This window comes from Myotis nattereri (assembly GCF_964212035.1).
Source record: "Myotis nattereri genome assembly, chromosome: 14".
NCBI classification, from domain to species: Eukaryota; Metazoa; Chordata; class Mammalia; order Chiroptera; family Vespertilionidae; genus Myotis; species Myotis nattereri.
The window spans coordinates 25065747-25088383 of record NC_138089.1 but is presented as its reverse complement, the minus strand read 5'-3'; the positions used below and the strand labels follow the sequence as shown (position 1 = coordinate 25088383).

Sequence of the window (22637 nt, the reverse complement as noted above, 5' to 3'; positions counted from 1 at the left end):
GGATCTTACAGAACACCTTGGTATTGACAACCTTTACCAAGAAAACAGCCCAACCAATTCCAGGGCTGCATCATCTGGGGAAGATTATACAGGGAAGCTTCCCGACCAGGAGGCTGAAGTGGTTTTCTCTTAGGATGGAAGGTCCATGGGTGGTCAGATGGAAAAGAAGGGACTGAGTGGGCCTGGGCCTGATCTGGTCAAAGTCTGGAGGTGGACTGGGCTGGTGCCCGAGGGAGGCTCAGGGCAGCGTGAGGGTACAGAGCCTCCCAACGAGTCCCCTTTCCATGTTTCTTTGCAGTGATAGCCCACACAGTGAGCCAGGAACCATTGATGAAGTTGACCATGACAATGGCACTGAACCTCACACCAGTGATGAAGGTGAGTGGAGGGAAATCTGGGACCAAGGAACCCACCCGGGGCCTCTCGTGCTGGCCCAGGACTGCTCAACGCTGGGCCGGCCACAGAACCCCTCCCGCTTTGCAAGTCAGCACGTCGTCCCCAGAATAGATGGGGACTCGGAAAGACCTCGGAGGCTTGTGCATTCCATGGATCACATTCCTACCTGGCTGCCTCATCCCTCTCTGTGTCCTTGTTGATCCAAGTGCAAATCCTAAGTGACAAGAGTTTCCTAAGTAGGAAGCATGCTTTGTCCCTCGGTTCCTCCCCAACCAGGGATCTGTTCTGTGCCCAGCTGCGCTGGGACTTGGGGCATATCGATGAACGAGACATGGATCACTGGGACCTGCAGCCTCATCACCTGACAGGTTGGGAGCAGCTCCCCACGACGCAGAGTGATAATGCCAGACTGCAACTGCGCCCCCAGAGCGGTGGGTGCCTGAATACAAAGCCTAACAGGGCCGGCCCAGGGAAGTGGAGGGAAGGAGGGAAAGGCCAGCCTGGCTTCAGACGGCTCACCAGGCTCTTCCACCATTCTAGACAAAGAGAAAAGAGTCAGATTAGTCTCACGGGACCCTGGACTGTGCAGATAAGCAACGTGGATAATACAGGCCCAGGGCCACACGTCCATTAGGCACAGCAGGCACAGTGTCCTGGGCCCACAATACTTGAAAATGTTCTAATTTCTTTTAAAGTAAGAAGAAAAATATGAATATGATCCAGCCTGGACTACATTTATCTTTATGCCAATACAGTTGTAAATATAATTTTAACTTTTTGTTAATGGAGGAAGAGACCTGTCAGGGCCAGCCTGACAGGTTGAACCGGGCTGAGGTAGGGAGGTGGGAATTGAGAAAAGAAAGAAAGGCAGGAGAGCGGGATCGGGAGGACTACAGCTCAATCGAGGAACTGCAGTAAGTTTATTAACCACACAATGCTTTTTATACACAAGACACTGAATAGGAGGTCTGTCAAGAGGAATGTATTCTTTGTTCCTCTTAATCTCTAAGGGAGAGACACAGCAGAAGGACAAATTCTCGGTACAGCAAATCTCAGTAAATAGTTACAGACTTCTTGGTAAGCCATGAAAGGCTGTTCTCATTCTACAAAGGTTGCTCTCATTCTACTGATAACCGCCATTCAAACAAGTCTGGGAAAACTGTGGGTAAGGGTTCCAGCCTTGCTAGCCCCTTCAGGTGCAAGGACCATGTCAGCTTACACCCAGTCTCCAACAGAGACCCATGCAAAAACAAGTGCAGAGTGCCTGTAAGAGTCATAGCACAGCCACTATAGACCAAGCACAGCCCTCCTGCCTCCCTGAGAGAGTTTTGCTTATTTGTAAATCACTATTTAGCGTTTCTCTTACTGACCTTGTGTTTCTATTGTGGGACATTTGGGTTTTGTTCCAAGCACAAAGGGAAGCCTTCTGAGGGATTTGAACAAGAGAGTTTCATGATCTGATTTATGATTTTTAATTGAATTCATTGGGCTGACATTGATTAATAAAATTATACAGGTTTCAGGCATTGTGTGTTTACCACCTCAAGTCTATTCTCCTTCCAACACCATTTATCCCCTTTTCCTTCTTCTAACTCTCCCCTTCCCTCTTCACCCTGGCAATCACCATATGGTTGCCTATGTCCATGAATCTTTCTTGTTTTCCTTTGCTTAATCCCTTCACCTTTTTCACCTAGCCCCCAACCCTCTCCCCTCTGACAGCTGTTCTCTGTATCTAGGCATCTGTCTCCATTTTGTTTGTTAGTTTACTTTGTTCATTACATTCCATATATAAGTGAAATAATATGGTTCTTGTCTTTCCCTGGCTGGCTTGTTTCACTTTGCATAATACTCTCCACGTCTGGCTGCTGTGGGGAGAAATGGCTCCCCACGCAAGAATGAAAGCCAGGAAGGCAGGTAGAGGGACAACAGTGGCAGGGGAGGTGGTGAGACTGGTCAGACTCAGGGGATAGCTGCAAGGGGCTGCTGATGGGTGAGATGTGGGACTCTCAAGAGCAACTGCAAGGCTTTGGCCTGAGCCAGTGAGCAAGGTGGTTCTATTTCCTAACTGGGGAAGATGAGAGAATTCACTAAGTTTGGTGAGGGGTGTGTGGGAGAATGGTGCAAGGGAGAATAACATACTTTATTTCGGTAATATAGACCCAAATAATGGCTTTCTTAATAACTGGTAGCTGCTATTACTGTTCCCACCACACACACTTACATAATGACATCCGTACACATGTTCACGCTCAGCTGGGGCTCAGCTCGGCTCCTCCCATTTTCTTCTTTTCTTTCTCTTACATTTTCCATTCCTCCCCCGCCTTCCCACCCCCACCCCCCATCACCAGACTACCCCAGCTACCCAAGAGGCTCCTATGTGCTGCTCCTAGCAGGAGCTAACCTCTGCTCAGGCCAGCTTCTTTATCAGCTGAATCGGCTGGCTCAGAGGACACCCTGGGGTGAACACCCAGAGCACCGCCAGCCGGGTTCAGCTCCTGCCTTAGACCCTCTGGCCTTTCTGCTCCCTGTAGCTGGGCTGCAGGCAGTGCTAGCATGTGGCTGGCTCAGAGAAGAGTCAAAGAGGCAGAGGAGGACGGAGATCTCCCCAATTTTCCGAGAAGGTGACTCTGAGTCAGGATCCGAGGTATTTGACCCATTTAGCTGTGCTGCCATTCTGCATCAGTTGTGTTAGGAAGGCATTTAAAGACATTTGTCAGGGAGCCAGCTGGGAAAAGCTGACTTAACTGTCCAACACCCGCTCCCCACAGAAGGCTGCCCCAGGCACTGAGGATTGTGTGCTTCCAAAGACTTCTGTGTCTCATGGGATCACCAATAGTCATCCGGGGCCAGCTGCTTACAGAGAGCCCGAGTACACGCGTATGGTGGGGATCAGTGGAGGGATGAACAAAGGGGTTTGCTCCCTCTGCTCTTTGACTTTCCATACTGCCTTAGCCCTTGAAAGTACATCAGCTCTAGTGACAACAACTAACTCTCATATGAGTTTACCATATGCGCACACTATTGCAAGCATTTCATGTATGGTAGCTCATTTAATCCTCATAACAACCCTAGAAGGTATAGGTACTATTATTATTCATTCCCATTCTACATATGAGGAAACTGAGGCTTAGAAAGGAGAAATAAGTTGCCAAAGGTCACACAGCTAAAAAGCAGCAAAACCAGGTGTTCTAGCCTTTCCTCCATGGAGGACAGGTAGATGGCTGGAAGAACAGATACAGATAATCTACCAGGAATGGAGCAGATATGGAGACCCATGGATGCTAAGCATAGGGAAAGTATCATCTGCAGGCTAGAGAGAGCAAGGGTCCCTTTTGTTACTCTTGTTCTATTAGGATTAATATACCTACACCTATTTGTATAATGTTAAACATTTTGGTGCTTGTTTTAAAATATAAATACATGAATACCTATATACAGTTTTCTACCAAGTGTGGACATTTCTTAGGGTATAAACTATAGTATAGGTTAAATCAGTCATAGGCATAACTTTCCTGCTCCCTATACAGTCTCCTCCCCAGACATCATCAGCTGTATGGTTGTAGGCAAACCACTCAAACTATTGGTAGCTTAGATTTCTTATTTAGACCTCCCCCATAGGCTAAATCCATTAGTAATAATAATCATAATCATGAGAGCCATTATCAACTGGATATCTAATGTATGTCTGCGATGTTGTCTTTCATGCATTACCTTTTAATCCTCCTAACAGCCCTTAGAGGTAAGGCAGCTGAGGGGTACAGAGGTTAAGTAACTCCCCTGAGTTCCAGACAACAGGTGACAGAGCCGGGTAGCAGGCGTGCTTCAGGCACAAGAGCCACGTCCTCACTGTTTAACCCAGTCCCAGCCTGTCACTGTCCAGAGAAGAGTAAATGTTTGATCGGTAGATACGTATGTGCCAAGAGATGTGCTGGAGCTATGGCCCCAGTAAGGATTCTCCCTCCCTCAACATTAAGTCCGTGGATGAATGGGTTAGTCAGCTCCGGCTGCCATAACAGAATACCACAGACCAGGGAGCTTGACCAACATAAATGATTCCCTCAGCATTCCGGAGGCTGTAGAAGTTCAAGGTCAAGATGCCATCAGGGTTGGCTTCTTGGGGAAGTCTCTCCTCCTGGCTGGTAGACAGCTGCATGTGGAGAGAGAGAAATCTCTGAAGCCTCTTCCTCTTCTTAGAGGGACACCAGTTCTATGCGATAAGGGCCCCACCCTTTTGGTCTTATTTAACCTGTTACCTCCCAAAGGCCCCATCTCCAAAAACATCACATTGCGGGTTAGGGCTTCCACGTATGGGTTTTGGGGGATGCTGTTCGGTGTAAAATGATCAGCTTTGAGGAAACCTTAAAGCAAGCGTGTCAAGCTCATAAGGCTAACATGGGCCAAATAAACAAGGCATGCGGGCCGAGGACCAAGAGTTTGACATGCTTGCCTTAAAGAGTTCTGGGAAACCCGCGGAGCCCGAGCCGGAGCGGGCAGCTCCGGGGGGCGCGCCGTGTCTGCGGTTCTCGACAGCGCGCCCGGGCCGCCTGGATCCTCGCTCCCTGCCTCTCAGCGGACAGACGCCCGACGGGCTGCCCTCAGCCCCGGGCCTCAGGGCGGGCGCGGCCAGGCCGCCAGGGCGCTTCTTTCGGGGGTCGGAGTCGCGAGGTGTCGGGTGCCGCGGGGCTCCCGGCGGGGAGAGCGCGAATCTCCTCCCCGGCGTTCCCCGGAAGCGCGGCCGGCGAGTGGGCGATGTGAGGGCGGCCGGGCGCCTGGGGAGGGCATGTTGGGGGGGGGGGCGTCCGCGGCGCCCCCGCCCCAGCGCCCCCTCCGCGCCGCCGCCGCCGCCCCATGATAAAAGCGGCGGCCGCGCTTCCTGACGTGAGACCTGCGCTCCCGCCGTCCGCCCGCCCGCGCGCCCGGGCAGCGATGACACGGCGCTGGTGGTGGCCGCGAGGCGCCGGGCGGGCCGTTTGCTGACCGTTTGCTGACCGGAGAGCGGCCGCCGCCAGCGTGTCCGCGGCGCCCCGCCAGCATGGGCTGCGCCTCGGGCATCCACATTACCGAGACCCAGACCGTGTGCCCGGGCGCCCGGGAGGCCGAGGACGCGCAGGACCCCGCGGCGCAGCTGCCCGCGCCGGGCGGGCCGGGCGCCCTGCTCCATCCGGAGCCCGAAGCCTTGGCCACCACCAGCGGCGCCCTCCCCGTGGACCGCGACTCGAAGAGACCAACATCTCACGTGCATTTTGGCCCCATGAGGTTTCATGCAGATCAACTCCAGGTACTTTTAGCGTTTATCAAAGACGATAGCCAGTGTGAAGGATTCCGTAAGGCGTGTGAAAAAGCAGGGTTTAAGTGCATGGTGGCCCTGGAGGTCCAGGCTGTCCTGACCTGTTCCCTGGCTGCAAATCACGACATCATCATCATCGACCACAGAAACCCCCAGCAGCTGGACGCCCCGGCGCTGTGCAAGTCTATTCGAGCAACAAAAGTTTCAGAAAACACAGTTATTGTTGGTGTAGTACGCAGGCGGGATGGAGAAGGGTCTGTGATGTCCCTCATTAGTGCCGGCTTTACGAGGAGGTACGTGGAGAACCCCAGCCTCCTGGCCTCTTACGCCGAACTGCTGCAGCTGGAGTTTGGAGAGGTGCGGTCACAGCTGAAACTCAGGGCTTGTAATTCAGTATTCACTGCACTAGAGAACAGCCAAGACGCCATTAAAATCACGAGTGAGGACAACTACATACAGGATGTAAATCCAGCATTTGAAACAACGGTGGGCTATGAGTCAGGTGAATTATTAGGGAAGGAGTTAGCAAAAATGCCTCTAAATGAGAAAAAGGCTGACTTGTTCAGTACTATAAACTCATGCATGAAGATGGGCAAGGAGTGGCAAGGCGTTTACCACTCCGAAAACGGAGATAATGTACAACAAAATGTGAAGATAATACCTGTCACTGGGCAGGGAGGAAAAATTAGGCACTATATGTCCATCATCCGAGTGAGCAACGCCAGCAGTAAGGCTGAGAAGATCACGGAATCTGTTCATTCTGACACTCCCACAGATAATCCATCCAGTAAACATAAAGACAAGAGGAAAAGCTCCCTGGACGTCAGGAGTGTTGCCTCACGAGCAAGCGAAGTGGCCAGCCAGAGGCGACACTCCTCCATGGCCCGGATCCACTCCATGACCATCCAGGCGCCCATCACCGAGGTGATCAATATCATCAGTGCTGCCCAGGAGAACAGTTCCATGCCTGTGACGGAAGCCTTAGACCACGTCCTGGAAATGCTGAGAACCTCGGAGCTGTATTCACCACAGTTCGGGGCGAAGGAAGAGGATCCTCACACCAAGGACCTCATTGGGGGCCTGATGTCTGACGGTTTTCGAAAACTATCTGGGAATGAGTATACTCTCTCAACAAAAAACCTGCATCAAATTTCGGGCCACTTACTCACCTCCGAGTCCCTTCACAATATCCCACTGCGGATAGCTGAGGCCATGGAAAACGATGACAACTGGGACTTTAATGTTTTTGAACTGGAGGCTGCCACTCAGAAAAGGCCTTTGACTTTTCTTGGTCTCAAAATCTTCGCTCGCTTTGGGGTCTGTGAATTCTTGAAGTGCTCGGAGAGGACGCTTCGACTGTGGCTGCAGACTATTGAAGCCAACTACCACTCCTCCAACCCCTACCTCAACTCCACCCCCGCTGCCCACGTGCTGCACGCGACCGCCTGCTTCCTCTGCCAGGAGAGGATCAAGCAAGCGTTAGACTCGGGGACGAGGCCGCCGCCCTCATCGCAGCCGCCATCCAGGACCTGGGCCACCCGGGGAGGACCCACCTCTTCTTGTGCAACGCGGGCAGCCCGCTGGCCGTGCTGTACAACGACTGTGCCCTGTTGGAGAGCCACCACGCGGTCCTGGCCTTCCAGCTGACCGCCAAGGAGGACAAGAGCAACATCTTCAAGAATGTGGAGAGGAATGACTACCAGACGCTGCGCCAGGCCACCATCGACATGGTCTTGGCCACAGAGATGACCAGGCACTTCGAGCACATCAATAAGTTTGTCAGCAGTGTCGTCAAGCCCTTGGCAGAGCTGGAGGAAAGCGAGGGGAGTGAGCCAAACCCTCGTGATGTAGACACGATGCTCCAGTCTCCAGAGAACCGGACTCTGATCAAGCGGATGATGATCAAGTGCGCGGACGTGTCCAACCCCTGCCGGCCCTTGGAGCAGTGCATCGAGTGGGCTGCACGCATCTCGGAGGAGTATTTTTCTCAGACCAAAGAAGAAGAGAAGCTGGACTTAACGGTGGCGATGCCAGCTTTTGACCGAAACACCTGCAGCATCCCCAAGTCCCAGGTCTCCTTCATCGACTCCTTCGTCACAGACATGTACCATGCTTGGGATGACTTTGTAGACCTACCGGATGCCGGGGTCCAAACCCAGCAGGTCCAGGGGTTCCCAAAGGCGAAGAAGGAATGACACGGAGACAGCGTTCAGTTGATCAGCAGCCTAGCCAGGATCTCCTGCCAGGATCTCCAGCCAAGTTCTGGTCTGGATCTCCAGAGAGGTTCTGCTTAGGATCTCTAGCCAGGTTCTGTGTCCATGTTCTCTTGTTAGGTTCTCCAGGTTCTCCAGCCAGGCTCTGTAGCCATGTTCCCTCACTAGGTTCTCCAGTCAGGTTCTGTCCAGGTTCTCCAGCCAGGTTCAGTCACCAGGTTCTAGTCAGGTTCTCTTGCCAATTTCTGTAGTCAGGTTCAGTCCAGGATCTTTTGCCATGTTCTCTCGCTAGGTTCTGTCTCTAGGTTCTGAGGCCAGTTTCTGTCCAGGATCTTTTGCCATGTTCTCTCCAGCGAAGTTCTTCTGTCCCTAGAGAACGTTCTGTGTAGGTTCTGTGCCTAGGTTCTGTGTCTCTCTCTTCTGTCTTCTTACATCTGTATTTATACCAGTTGATTCCAATCCTGTCAATCTCTATTTCAAAGGTTAGGGCGTTTCTTATCTCCATTCCAGGGAGTAAAGATTATGTAGCTTAAGCATGATTGTTCGTAGTTAAAGTGATTAATTACCCACCTGGCACTTAGTTAAGAGGTTTTATTCCCTCCCTAACTTCAGGGGAAAATCCCTACCTGGGGAAACAACCTTTCTCAGAGACCTTGGTTAAAACACATAGTGCCTAGAAGGTGAGCAAACATATTAAGAACAGTATGCCATATATGCCAGGTCCCTTGAAACAGCAAGCATGGACCGGCTCCTGGCAACCGGAGTTACTGCAGCATCTGGACAACAATTTTAAATACTGGAAAGGACTCGACGAAATGAAGCTGCGGGGCATCCGACCACCTCTGGAACCAAAATGGAGAAGGCTCCTTCTGTCTGAAACTGGACCTCTGAAACTGCTCTACTCGCCTGATGTACTTTGCCAGTGATTCTACAAATTAAAAGAAATTAGGACTGAACACTTTTTCATAAAATTTTATTAATGACTTTTTCCAGAAGTTTGCCTAATTTTGTAGTGTTTATACCAAATATTGTTATAGAAACATAGCAAACAGAATATTTACTAAATTGACTTTTTAAAACCAATCTGTTTTTCTCTTCATAGGTAAAAAAAAAAATTAAAGAGTTCTGGGACCCCTTAAAAATGTATATATGTATAATATTTTGCATAGATGGCAGTCCACATACACCTCCTGTTTAACTTCCCCCAAAATAAGAATTACTAAAAGTATTGTAAGTGGATAAAGAGGGAAACGGTTCATGGAAAAATGGAAACAGAATTTGTTTTAAGGGGTAGAAGGAAAATAAATTTCTTATAATGTTGTTGTGTTTTTAAGATAGAGAAAAAAAAAGAGCAGTGGAAAATAAGGACATGTATGTCAGCCCCCTCTTTCCATTTTGAGAAGTTAGATGGCCTGCCTGGGTCACAGCATGGGAGAGTGGATCTGAGCCTAGAACCCTGGGGTCCTGACCCCAGCCCACGCTGTTTACACTGGGCTTGCTGTCTATGCTGCCCCATAGAAGCCAGGGCCATCTGAGCAAGGCCCCCAGGCTGTCCTTCTGCTGACCTTATGGATGCTCTTCTTCTTCCTCTCCCTCCAGAAGTGGAACAGATTGAGGCCATCGCCAAGTTTGACTACGTGGGGCGGTCCCCACGTGAGCTGTCCTTCAAGAAGGGGGCCTCGCTGCTATTGTACCACCGTGCCTCGGAGGACTGGTGGGAAGGTCGTCACAATGGCGTGGATGGACTCATCCCACATCAGTACATAGTCGTACAGGACATGTGAGTGGGAGCTGGACCCTACTGTGAAGAATGCCATAATTGATTAGTGACGTCTAGAATGGGCACAGGAAGGGGAGTTCTGGGTCATATACCAGGGATGTGCTCTCACTGATATAATTACCCTTGGTCTTCTAAGAACAGATCCCCTCTTAAATGGTGATCCTGTTAACAAATAAGCAAATTGCTCACACTTCAGAGCACATGGAGACAGCCTGGGTGCCCTTGGTCCCCTTCCTAACCCACCTGACAGCCTCCAGAGCACTCCTCACCTACATGGTTCTCAGTGTCCAGTGGATCTGACCATGTGCCTTCACTCTCTTGGCCTTCCCTGTAGCCAGAGGCCAGCCCACCACCCCCTTAACTGCCCACCATCCTCCACCCCCAAGGTGGCGTTCTCAGGGGACAGCAGGAGCAACCATCCCCTCATTTCGAGTTAATAGAGTACTATTTTTTTATTAAGGTGTAATTCACATATAACATATTAATTGCAGGTGTGCAAATGACTTGATATTTTTATATATTGCAAAATAATCACCACAATGAATGTAGTTAACATCCATCACCACACAGTAATAATTTTTTCATATGTGATGAGAACTTTAAAGATCTCCTCTCTTAGCAACTTCCAAATATGCAATACATAATTATGTGCTACGTAAATATGCTGTACATCACATCCCCAGGACTTATTTATATTTTGTAACTGAGAATGTGTACCTTTTGACCCTCTTCACCTATGTCACCTCTCCACCCCCCGCTGCCCACCTCTGACAGCCACCTATCTGTTCCCTGAATCTATAGGTATTATTTTATTTTAAACAATTTCAGGCCTGAAAAAAGGCCCTGCATCCCAAATACTAGCCCTACCAGAGAGCCAGAAAGTCCACACCTTCCATTCTCTGAAAGCTGTTGAGGGTTCCTGCACACACACTCCCACTGAGCTCTGGCCAGGCTCCATGGAACCGATTTATCAAGGAAGCAGCCACCAAGCTAGACCTCAGGGAAGGGGGCCAAAGGCAGAGTTTTGGTGGCAGAGGGGATGGCCTGAAGCCAGAGACGTCTGGAATGGGCATATCCCACGAGGAATGCCACAGGGAGGGCTCTCGGCACTCTGATGTCCCCAGGCCTCTGTGGACAGGGACAAGGCACTGGAAGGGAGAGGGTGTGGGCAGAGGCTGGCAGAGACATCCAGCTAGCTCCAGCCACCTCACAGTTCAAGCCTTGGGTGAGGAGGGGAGGGATGGCGGCACCTTCTCCCTCCCTTGCTTACCCCTGAACCACTCCTCACAGAACCACGTGGAGAGTCGGCACTCAGTGCCCAGCTTGCAGGGTCCACTCCCCATTTCTCCAACACACCGTCCAGCATTATTTAGCTTGTCCTCACCCCTGGGAGAGAAGAACCTAGAGGAGGGGAGAGGAGAAGGTAGGCATGGGGTGGTGGGTCAGAGGAGGAAGTTCTGCTGGAGAAACTGACTTAGGAGCGCTGGTGCGTAGTGGTGAAACAACGTGGGAGGTGACTCACCCAGAGCTGTGGGTGTATCTTAACTTTGAGGTGTATGTTGACCCAGCAGAGCCCAGCACATCCTCTGGAGCACTCCCAACTCACATCTGTCCTTCTCCCCAGGGATGATGCCTTCTCCGACAGCCTAAGCCAGAAGGCGGACAGTGAGGCCAGCAGTGGGCCACTGCTGGACGACAAGGCCTCCTCCAAAAACGACCTGCAGTCCCCCACAGACCACATCTCGGACTACGGCTTTGGGGGGGTGATGGGCCGGTAGGAAACACGGATTCATTCTTTTTCTGCTAATACCACACCTGTTGGTATCTGATTTGGGAGGAAAACGGGGGCAGGAGGGAGAGAAGTAGGCTGTTGTGGCCCCTGTTCCCACAGGGGATATTGAGCACACCTGGGAGGGGCAGGGGCTGTAGAGAAGGAGGAAGAAAGACATATCTGAGCAAGTCAGTGCTTTCTATTTTAAATAATGATAAATGGTGTGTGTGGGGGAGTTACAAATTGGCAAGTATTTTTCCAACTTCTCTCTCTAGTTCTTGCACCTCCTCCACTTTCCATTGAAGATCCAAGTAGTTATATTTAAAAATTTAAAGGTTATATACTCCCTGAAGTGTGCTATATAAACAGAAAACTCACACCCCCTCAAGTGTGGGGGAAATTGACACTCGACTCCACCGATTTATCTGGTGGGAGCACATTTGCCAATTTCTTCACTCTCCATGTGTGGGCCAGGCTGTGTCACATGACCTTTCTGCCAAGAAGGGAGCTGAGCTCCTTATTCTGCATACAGGTGTGGTCCAAAGTATGTGGTAGTTTAAAAACTAATACTATTAAGGAAAAGAAAAGAAAGGACCAAAAACCTGACAGTTCTCACTGCTTTCCTAATCAGGTTCTCAAAATGTAATTTTCTTTGTTTACTCGGTGGAGAGGTCAGGGGACCAGCCTACACATATGAGTGCGTGCAAATAGAGCCAAAAAATTCCGTCACAATGGAAACATACATTTATGAACTTATTTCAGAAGTCCCAGTGCCTCCTTTAGCATATTCTATTCAGTGGAGCCAACAGTTGGGGTCCTGGGATAGATGATACAGTTGGGAGGGAAAGTGGAAAGCTGGGGTAGGTAGATGACAAAGTCATGGTCCCTTGCTTTCTGAGGGGGGGGCGGGGGAGGGAGGCGCGGATTTCTATCTTGTCCTGCCTTAATTTTCCTCTCCCTCCCTCATCTACTTCCTCCTTGTTCTTTTTTTTCTCAATACCTCTTCCTCTCCAGTGCCTCTGCTTTGGTCCTGTTGGGGTACCCACAGGCAGTGCTTAGCTTGGCTGGTGGCATTACGATCTAAAGCGCTGCTGACCACATTGAACTTGGTCCCGTGGTCGCAATCCATTCCAACACTCTGTCCCTGTTCCCCACCCCCTGGACACTGCAGCTTCCCTCCCTCTTTGGTGGCCTCCATGGGATGTAGCAAAATCTCCAGGAGGTGGAACCTTTTGTCTTCAAAGTGCTTTCATACCCACTGAACGTCCTTCAAAGGTGGGCAAGGAATATTATGCCCATTTGACAGATTAATAAAATGGCCCTCAAAGAGGACCCAGGGAAGTCTGTGACAGCAGGATAAGGACTCACCCTCATGTGTCCCTTTTGTCCAAATGCACGGAAGGCATGTTCAGTGATGCACTTTTCCCTCTTGGATGACTTGTTTCCCAAGATCTGGAAAACAGCTCTTAGAAGTAGCCCTTTGCTGGGGAGGTTGGGGTGGGTAACAATACTGGGCTGGGTTCTGTTCCCAGGGGGGCCCTCCTGTGCTTGCAGGGGAGCGGGTAACTTTGGGTACAGTAAAGCCTCAATGCTTCAGACCAGTTAGAAGCCTTTCAGCATCATGGTGATGTCTGAACTGCTTACTAGTAAGAACGTATCTCGAATCTCGAGCCCAACTAACCATCGCCAAAGCAGTCTAAGATTGAAATCCTCTGGTCTTGACTTAACAGCTTCCCTGTGGAGTTAGCACCACCACCCTCTGAGCTGGGAAACAATGCTCTGGTTCCCTCCTGTGTCCCCCGGTGAGGTCCGTGCTCAGCCGCAGCTTTCATGTGGAATCGCAGTCTGGCTGAAGGAGGCTTTACTATACCTTGGCTAGACTAGTGACTAGTGTGTAGTGTGTAGCCTGGGGGTTGACTGACTCATTCTGATTGCCAGGGTTGACCTCTGCCCCATGCCCCTGCCCCCTGGCTCCTTTGCAGAGTGCGGTTACGATCTGATGGAGCAGCCATTCCCAGGCGCCGAAGCGGGGGCGACACACACAGCCCACCCCGGGGCCTGGGCCCCAGCATAGACACGCCGCCCCGGGCCGCCGCCTGCCCCAGCAGCCCCCACAAAATCCCCCTCACCCGGGGCAGGATCGAGAGCCCCGAGAAGCGGAGGATGGCGACGTTCGGGAGCGCTGGCAGCATCAACTACTCTGACAAGAAGGCGCTCTCAGAAGGGCACTCCATGAGGTCGACGTGCGGCTCCACCAGGCACAGCAGCCTGGGGGACCACAAGTCCCTGGAGGCCGAGGCCCTGGCAGAAGTAAGGGCCATCAGGAATGCAGGCCGGGCCAGTGGAGACCCCCTGAGGGGGAGCAGGGTGGGGACTTGTGGACTGGGGGGCCACTTTGCCCTTAATGCCAGGCTTAAGGCTAAGCCAGAACACAAGATAGATAGGGAGCTGGCTTCCCACCTGCCTGCTGGCCTCCCCATGGGAGTGGAAGTTGGATGGGTGCTGCTGCTGGCTAGGGTTCCTATGAAGACTGAAGAGCCCCCCTTAATCTTCAGGACTGGAGGGGGAATTCCTATCTAAGGGAAAGGCTGGAAACTAGAGATGTAGGAATGGCAGGTGATTCCATGAGAAGGCATAGCTGAGTTATTCATTCATTCATTCATTCATTCATTCATCTATCTGTTCATTCATTCATTTCATTCATTGACTCATATTGATTGAGCACCTGTTGTGTGACAATCACTGGGCTAGGCACTGAGAGTACAATGATGACCTAGAATGGACCCAGTCCCTGCCCAATTTAGAGAAGAAAGAGACATCAACCAATAACACAGCTGTGAAATGGCAGTTGGGCCAGGTTCTTTGAAAGAGTGGTATGTGATATTTTGAGAGCCTAAAATGTAGGGATTGCTCAGAGCGGGAGAGACTTCTTGGGGGGGGGGGGGTGGGTGGTCTTCTATGACCTGAGATATAGAGGATAGGGAGAATAAATGGCTGACGCTGGGGTGGGGGGTGAGGATATGACCCGATATACAGAGGTTAGGTGGAATAAACAGCTGACGCTGGAAGGGAAGATGCAGCCAGAACCTTCTTGGCTGTGAGAATTGCTCCTTAGAGAGTGGTATTTGAATCCCTGGTACAAGGGGAAGGGGAAAGTTGTGGGTTTGGGGGCTGTGCTCTAAAGGAGACCAGGAAAGTTTCCCCGGGGAAAACCAATGCAGAAACAACTCATCCAGCAGCTAGAACTCCTGCTCACACCCACAGGGTCTAGCTGGGCCCCATGTCCTGATGCCCACTCCCGAGGGACACCTGAAGATCAGCACTTTGCCATGGTCCCGCAGAGGAAGACCTGCTTGTCCTTCCATCCTTGAAGGCTGTCCCCTTGGGGAGCATCACCCTAGCATCCACCATTACCCGAAGCTCTAGTAAGAGCCAGGATGGGAAGTGGGCTCCCCAAGGGCCAGAGCCCTTAACATAAACAATCAAGTGCAGTGCAGTCTAGGCCAGTGTTTCCAAAAGTAGTTCCCACAGCAGACTAGTTAACAGGATGTTAATGGGGGAAGAGGGGAAATGTGTTTTGTTGTCAACCAACTTTGGGAAATTCCTGTCTGACAAAGTTGAATGCCTTGTCTACAAGATTTCTTAGAACCTTTAAGTATGTTGAAGTATGTGTATTATGAATCTCCAAAAAGAGAAGCGGGCACACCCAGACTTCTTTGAGCTTTATTCACAGCACATTCATAAGACAAGCCTACAGAATGAACACACTTGGGAAATGCTTTATGCATTTTTCTCCCTTTGTAAACATACCTACACACTCTCTAATTTGATAGCTGCCATTCAAGAGCTCCTTTCATGGACAGAGGTGAAATGGGAAAGCATGGTAGATAATATGTAAATAGCCAAAAGGGGCACTAGATGGCCTCCAGCCAGCTCAGCATTGGCGCTGCCTTCTCAGACTACATAAAGGAGCCGTGGCAAGGAAATACCAAGTGGTCGATGGAGTTACTAGAAATTCTCTGGTCTCAAAATACCCTTTAGGACTTAGATTTGAACCCAGTGAAGAGGTGTTTGGGGAACTTGCTACACTGCCATCCAAAGTGGGAAGATGTAATCTGTGAGGAGCTGAAAAGTACTCCTTTCCTATCCCACCCCCTGGAAGTCCATCACCCGCCAGCACCCCTCTGCAGCTCCACTCTGGAGATTATGGCTCACCCCTCAGACTAATGCCAGGCTCCTGCCTAAACTACTCAGCTGATCTTTCTCTGAGCTTTCTGTCTTTCTGGCTCACACTCTGCCAGGGTAGAGTGGTAGTGGTGGGAGGGATGGTGGTGGAGGGGCGATAATTGCACTTTATTTATTGAAGGTTTACCTTTCAGCTCACACTGGAGTAGAGCAAACAAAGAGTAATGAAGTTAATAGAGGAGTTAATTTAAGCAGAGTGGCATGTTGAAAGTAGACTTTATTCCTGCAGGGTTGGGAGAAGGCAAAGATGGAGAGAGACTGCCCTCTCTCCCCTCATACAGAAAATCCCCCACAGCTAATCCTGTAGGTAAAGGCCCAAAGGCCCCTTCTTAAAGGAGCCAGTATCATGGGGAAGCCTAAAAGCTAATACTAGCTTTATGTTAATACTAGAGGCCCAGTGCACGGATTCGTGCAACAGTGGGCTCCCTCAGCCTGGTCTGCACCCTCTCGCAATCCAGGACCCCTCGGGGGATGTCGGAGACCTGGTTTTGGCCCGATCTCCACAGGCAAGGTCGAGGGACCCACTGGGGCATGAATCTGTGCACTCGACCTCTAGTATGCATATAAGATCTTTCATTAATCTCTTCCCAACTCCCCCCTTCCCTCTGAGATTCATCAGTCTGTTCCATGTTTCCATGCCTGTGCATTGAGCGTCTGCACCCTGGTGGTCATTGTGTGTCATAGCTACTGATGGGTTGGCCAGTTGCTTAGGCTTTTATATATATAGACTAGAGGCCTGGTGCATGAATTCATGCACCAGTAGGGTCCCTCAGCCTGGCCTGCAGGATCGGGCTGAAACTGGCTCTCTGACATCCCCTGAGGGGTCCCGGATTGCAAGAGGGTGCAGGCCAGGCCGAGGGACCCCACTGGTACACAATTGGGGCTGGAGAAGGATGCAGGAGGTTGGCCAGCTGGGGAGGGACCACGGGAGGGCTCCAGGGTGTGTCTGGCCCATCTTGCTCAGTCCTGATCGGCTGGACCCCAGCAGCAAGCTAACTTACTGGCTGGAGCGTCTGCCCCCTGGTGGTCAGTGCACATCATAGCAACTGGTCGACCGATTGACTCTGCCCCCTGGTGGTCAGTGTACATCATAGCTAGCTGTTGAGTGGCCTTAGCATATCAATAGCATATTATGCTTTAATTGGTTGAACAGCTGACCAGTCGACCGGACACTTAGCGTATTAGGTAGGCTTTTATTATATAGGATTAGCTAATTAGCCATTAGCTAGTTATCAATAGCTCTTAACAGAGCTTAAAAAGGATGGCTGGGACCTTGATTGTGGCCAGACTGGAGGGTGTCATAGGGGCCCAGGACAGGCATTAGGCCACCTGCTAACGGGAGGAAAGGTGGAGATAAAAGAAGTGGGTATGGAGAGGGGCAGCCAGGACATCCCCAGGCTCCAACCCCATTAGTCTGACCAGACCTGCAGATTTTCCAGATTTGCCCCTGGGCAGAAAAGCAGTGAGTCTTAATAGTCATCATTGTTCCTGAGGCTGTGCACAGACCTTCCAACGGTGGTTTTAAGCAGTATCCTTAATTGTCCCCTCAGTGGCCCAGTCCGTGGTGCTCTGGCCCAGCTCAGCTTGAGCAGCTCCTCTCATGTGCTTGATGTGAACCAAGGACTCTGGCTAAAGGGACTTTAAAAACCACTGTCTGTCAGTTTACAAAGCTTCATCACATCCATTATCTCATTCCATCTTCACAATAAACCTGTGGGCTTTCAGCAGATGAACAAAGTATGATGCTGAGCAGCTGAGACTTGCAAGTGGCAAAGGAGTCTTTGCTCAAAAGTCCTCGCCTAGGGCTCCTAAGTTAAATGCTAACTTCCAGCTCCAGCACCCCCTACTGGCTGGAAGGGGAACAGAGGCCTTGGAAGAGGCAGGGCTGAGCCAGCCGGGACCTCGCTCTGTGTCATTCGGAGCACTCTCCTCCATATGAGCCTAAATATTAAAACGTCCCCGGAAATTACGTAGGCAGATACGGGTTTTTGTTGCTTTATAAGACCTCTATTTTAAAAAAATCAAAAGTGTCTGATTATAACAGAGAAGAAAGTAACAGTCCCATCACTTTGAGGTGAACATTCTGATATTTAACCTCCAAGGAATTTTCCTATGGGCAAGGATTTTTTAAAATAATAATAATGGTTAGTGGCGTGGACTTTGGAGACAGACAACCTGGGTTGAGACTGTGCTACTAAGTAGCTGTGTGACCTTGGGCAAGTTCCTTAACCAGCCTGAGCTTCCCCATCCTCCTGTGTGCAATGAGCTTAATGGTAGTTCCTACCTGATACGTGTGGGGATGGACTGAATTATTCGGGGCAGGGCTTGGCTTGGTGCTTTGTGCGCGCTTAATGTGTGCCAGGGGTCAGGCCTTGCTCTTCACAGGGACCATATCATTTCATACTCATCCAGCTCCGAGATCTGTCCTCTGATGATCTGTAATCTGAGGCTCAGGGAGCTGAGGTGACTTGTCCAAGTCATGCAGCAAAGAAGTGGCAGAGCCAGACCTTGAACCCATGTCTGTCTGGCTGCAGAGCTGGCCTTCCTTAGCCAGCAGTCTGACTTGCCCTAATTGTCAGCTCCCTGTTCAGACAGTGTGCAGGCCACCACCATGTGGGTTCCCCAACTGGCGACACCCTGGGGATTCAGTCTCCACCCCAGCCATTGGCCCCTGGGGCAACCTCCCTCAGACGCCCCCACGCTGCCCAGGAAGGGTGCTGACCAGAGCTCTCTCTGCCCCCAGGACATAGAGAAGACCATGAGCACGGCTCTGCATGAGTTGCGGGAACTCGAGAGGCAGAACACGGTCAAGCAGGCGCCAGACGTGGTGCTGGACACCCTGGAGCCCCTGAAGAACCCGCCCGGCCCGGTCAGCTCGGAGCCCGCCAGCCCATTGCACACCATCGTCATCCGCGACCCCGACGCCGCCGTGCGCCGCGGCTGCAGCTCCTCCGCCGAGATGATGACCACCTTCAAGCCCGCGCTGTCCGCCCGCCTGGCCGGCGCCCAGCTGCGCCCGCCCCCCGTGCGGCCCGTGCGGCCCACGGTCCAGCACCGGTCCAGCAGCAGCAGCAGCTCAGGGGTGGGCAGCCCGGCCGTGACGCCCACCGAGAAGATGTTCCCCAACAGTTCAGCGGACAAGTCGGGCACCATGTGACCCGCAGGCTGGGGCGGCGCTGCCCTGGCCGCTGGGGCGCACCGTGGCCGGGGGCCTCTGTGACTTCCACACCCTTCCCAGTGCTCCTGGCCTCACCGGGCGGGGCCAGAGGTCAGCCAGAAAGAATGTCTGTGCAGAGCCGAGGCCTAGCGCGGGCAGCAGCTCCATCCAGCTCGCGGGTGTGACGTGACGGAGGCCAGAGGAGCTGGAGCTGGAGCTGGAGCTGGAGCAGGCGCGGCAGCAGAGCAGCCCCAGCTAGAGCGTGTCCTGTGGTTGTGGCAACATGGTCAATGGCTTCGCCGGCATATCGTCACTGGAAAACGATTCTCTCGACATTCTCTCTACATACATAAATATGTGTGTATGTATGTATATGTGTGCATATATACACATACATATGTATGTATGTGTCTGTAGGTGTGTGTACATATATATATTTATGCATCTATATACATATACTAGATCGGGACACATACTAAATGTATATAGGATCTCCTTTTTCTTTTTACGAAACTTAGATTTACCTCAGACCCATGCCACCAAACATCTCCCGCTGTTATTTGGTGGGATTTGCAGGGACTTTTCTGGGAGAACTTAGAGGCCCACAGTAACTGCGAATGAAGCAATATACCACTAAGCTGCAGAAAAACAAACACAGTCTCCCACCGTCTCCAGAAGTCGTGGCCTTCCAGAACCGCCTGCCCCTACATGAAGGGTGGGGCAGGCAGTCCCCAAGCAGGCTGCTCCTAGAGGTGGGGAACCCCCCCGTCCAACCCAGAGACCCTGCCTTTCCACCTGAAGGCCAAGGACCAACTGTCCCCCCAAAGGCACGGGAGGACGTTGGCAGGAAGACCCCTGACCACGGCATCCGCGTGTTTGTACGTAGAAAAGGGGGTAGTGAGAACCTAAGCCCCATCGTAGCACAGTATTATGTGTGGTTGGGAAAAGGGGAAAAAAATAATAAAACCACAGTGGTATGGAACACTTCAAAACCTAGAAACGCCGTAGGAATATTTCTGGTAACTATAGAGGTTTAACTTATACAATTTTCAAAGTATTTAATTTTTTTCCTTTCCTCTTTCTACTAATTATACTGTGTCAGATGTGGAACTAAACAGGCAAGGAGGTTCTGAGTCACATCGTTTTCATTAAAAATCAGGCCATGACGCACTTTGGCTGGTGCCTCTTGCACGAAGTGCATGAACCGTAAGTGCCCAGGGCCGGGGAGGGGCGGTCCTTGGCACTTCCTGTCCCAGAGGATGCTTCGGTTGAGGTTGAGTTTATGCAAGTGAAATAGCTTCCCTCTCGCCCTTCCCTTCCCCTTCACCTGCCTTCTCCAGAGCATTTAATGTAAGTGAAAACATGGTGAAAGAATTGGGGGTGTGATCATCAAGTACATGAACAGGGCTTTCACCTCTTGGCTGGGAAAGGGCCTCTGGATCACCCTCGTTCCATTCTATTTTGCTTCCTCTTTGCATCTCCTGGTTTTCCAGAGATGGCTGTTTATGGATAATGGAACACAGATGAGTTAGATTCCAACGGGACCACTTTTATTCACCACCTTCATGCCAAGCCAAGGGTTTCCTCCCTATTCTTCTCACGCTTCATCTCTTTCTCAAGGCCTCTGAGCATGCCCATGGCTGTGGTTTGGAATAAAAAGTCCTGTGTGTCCCAGCGCCCACCACTTGGGAGCTGTGGGACTCTGGCATGTCCCTGCACCTCACTGAGTCTCAGTTTCCTGCTCCGTAAAATGAAGATAATAAGGATGGAATGTAAAGGAGTAAGCTGTTTAGAAAGCCCTGTGCCAACACGATTATTCTTTTTATTGTCATTAGTAAGGTAGGTCTTTTAGCCTAAAAACCACCCGAGACCTTTTTGAAACCTCCTAATGGCTTTTGAGAGTAGGCAGTGGAATTTTCCTACCAGCTTCATAAGATCCCCAAGCACAGCCCTACAGATATATCACCTACAAATGCTCGAAATTCCATCGATATCATTTCACCCCATTAGATGAATTTTGCCTTGTCCTCTGGTCTTCCGCAAAAAGGTGACCCCCAGAGGGAGGGACCCATTGAGTCACTAATCCTTGGGTGTGTGGGAGTGGCAAGCCCTTCTGCCTCACCTGAGGATTGACATTGAGAGCACACAGTGGAAAGGAAGAAGCCAGCAAGGCTCCAAAAAGAATGGCAAGGAGAGGCAATCACAAGCTTGACCTTCCTTGTTTTGCCTAGAACCAACTGTTCTCTTAGCTCCTGAAATGGAAGCACCTCAGAGCAAGCACCTCTGTGGGCCGTAAGAAAATATCCCCCTTGTACCGCTTAGAAAAGAAAGCAAGGCTGTGCCATGCTCATAATTTAATGGGTGTCTGAGAGCAGGGGTCACGTCAGGCGCGGAAGTCATTTATTTGCAAGGATGCTATCCTGTCCAGCCAGGGTACAAGCTATCCCATTCCTACCCCACAGATACTGCCAGATCTTAAATGTAGCTGCCTCCTGAGAAAAATGTAGCATTCTCTGCCAGGACTACCAGACGTAAAGAGAAAATCTGAGTTGACAGACCTGGTGCCTGATCTACATAACACCAGTCCAACCATGTGGCTTTTCCTCAGAATTAACTAACTTCATTTTTCTTTCCTGAGAATGGACCTGCCTTTTACTGAATTATCTGAAGGCAGAGCTGTAGCTGTGTTCTTTAAGCACCTGTTTTTCCATTGGGAAAGGCTGATGAGTTCACATGTAGAGAAGCTCACACCTCACTCATCCAGCCCCAAATCTGAGCCTTGTCGCAGAACCAAATGGAAAACTACTTTCCTGCATCCCCCACCCTCACCCCCCACTTCCTCATCTGGCACTCTGCATGTCTCGGTCCCTCCACAGGCACCCAGCCCCACCCACGGTCACTGAGCACTGGCATTCTCTTCCTGACTCCTGCCTGTGTTAGTCCACTATATATTGCTGTCTTTGCTTAAATGCTGGAAAGTAACTGTTAAAATGTGAAATCGTAATTTTAAAAAAGGCGACAATTAAATTATAGCCAATGCCACTCACCAAATCTTTGCACCTAGTAGATAGTTCAATGTAAAAAACAAATATGAGAAACCTAACTGTACAGTGAGTGTGGGGGAAATGTAGTAACCTAGTTCGTAGTCCTCAATATAACCAATTGTACAAGGGGAAGTGGTGTTTACCTACTTGTTCATCACCATTACTGAAAGCTGTGCTGATCAGTTTGTCGATAACGGGCATTTTTTTTTTTAATTATTTTTTGCTTTTCACAGAATGATTTCTTAACCTTCGACTTATCCTGAGGTCAGGCCTTTTGTCTTTATGTGTAACCGATGTTCAGTCTATTTTAGGAATGAACCAGCAAGATGTTCATTTAAAACTGACCAAAGACAATTCCTTCCTGGTCTAGTTTCCTGGGCCCCGGGGCCCAGTCGCCGCTAAAGACCTTTCTCGGATAAAATTGAGAACAAGCCGTGCTTCCTGCCCCACTCTCCCTCTCTCCTTTCCTTTCCTCTTGAAGAGCTGCTCTGAGCTGTGGGATTCTATGAAAAATTCTTGCCTTTCCTTGTTTTCAGTGCTAACGATTTCTCACCGTGAAGCGCCTTTGAACCCGGACAGAGCACCCATGGGAGGGATACGTAAGCTTGGGCATTAGACTTGGGAGTCTGTCCTCCGAGGTCACCAGGCCGAGGAGCAGGAGAGAAGTGGATTCCCAAGGGCTAACAGGTTTCTCTTCAACGAAGAAATCCGAGTGGGAAGAGACACAGGGAAATGGAGCCAACC

At 50.7% G+C, this 22637-nt stretch overlaps 1 protein-coding gene and 1 pseudogene across 4 annotated transcripts in view; both read left to right on the top strand.

The window, feature by feature from the left end:
• Positions 1-20854, top strand: part of SRGAP3 (SLIT-ROBO Rho GTPase activating protein 3) — a 221671-nt gene extending 200817 nt beyond the window's left edge. For all 3 annotated transcript variants that reach the window (XM_081106102.1, XM_081106103.1, XM_081106104.1), the window contains 5 exons: positions 299-378; positions 9496-9676; positions 11301-11450; positions 13430-13757; positions 18436-20854. In XM_081106102.1, the coding sequence (XP_080962228.1) occupies positions 299-378; positions 9496-9676; positions 11301-11450; positions 13430-13757; positions 18436-18849 (1153 nt within the window). In that variant the 3' untranslated portion in view covers positions 18850-20854. The remainder of the gene's footprint in view (positions 1-298; positions 379-9495; positions 9677-11300; positions 11451-13429; positions 13758-18435) is intronic.
• Positions 5429-9230, top strand: LOC308529790 (high affinity cAMP-specific and IBMX-insensitive 3',5'-cyclic phosphodiesterase 8A-like; annotated as a pseudogene). Its single transcript has one exon. The product of its transcript is annotated as a high affinity cAMP-specific and IBMX-insensitive 3',5'-cyclic phosphodiesterase 8A-like (transcript).
• Positions 20855-22637: the final 1783 nt, after the last annotated feature.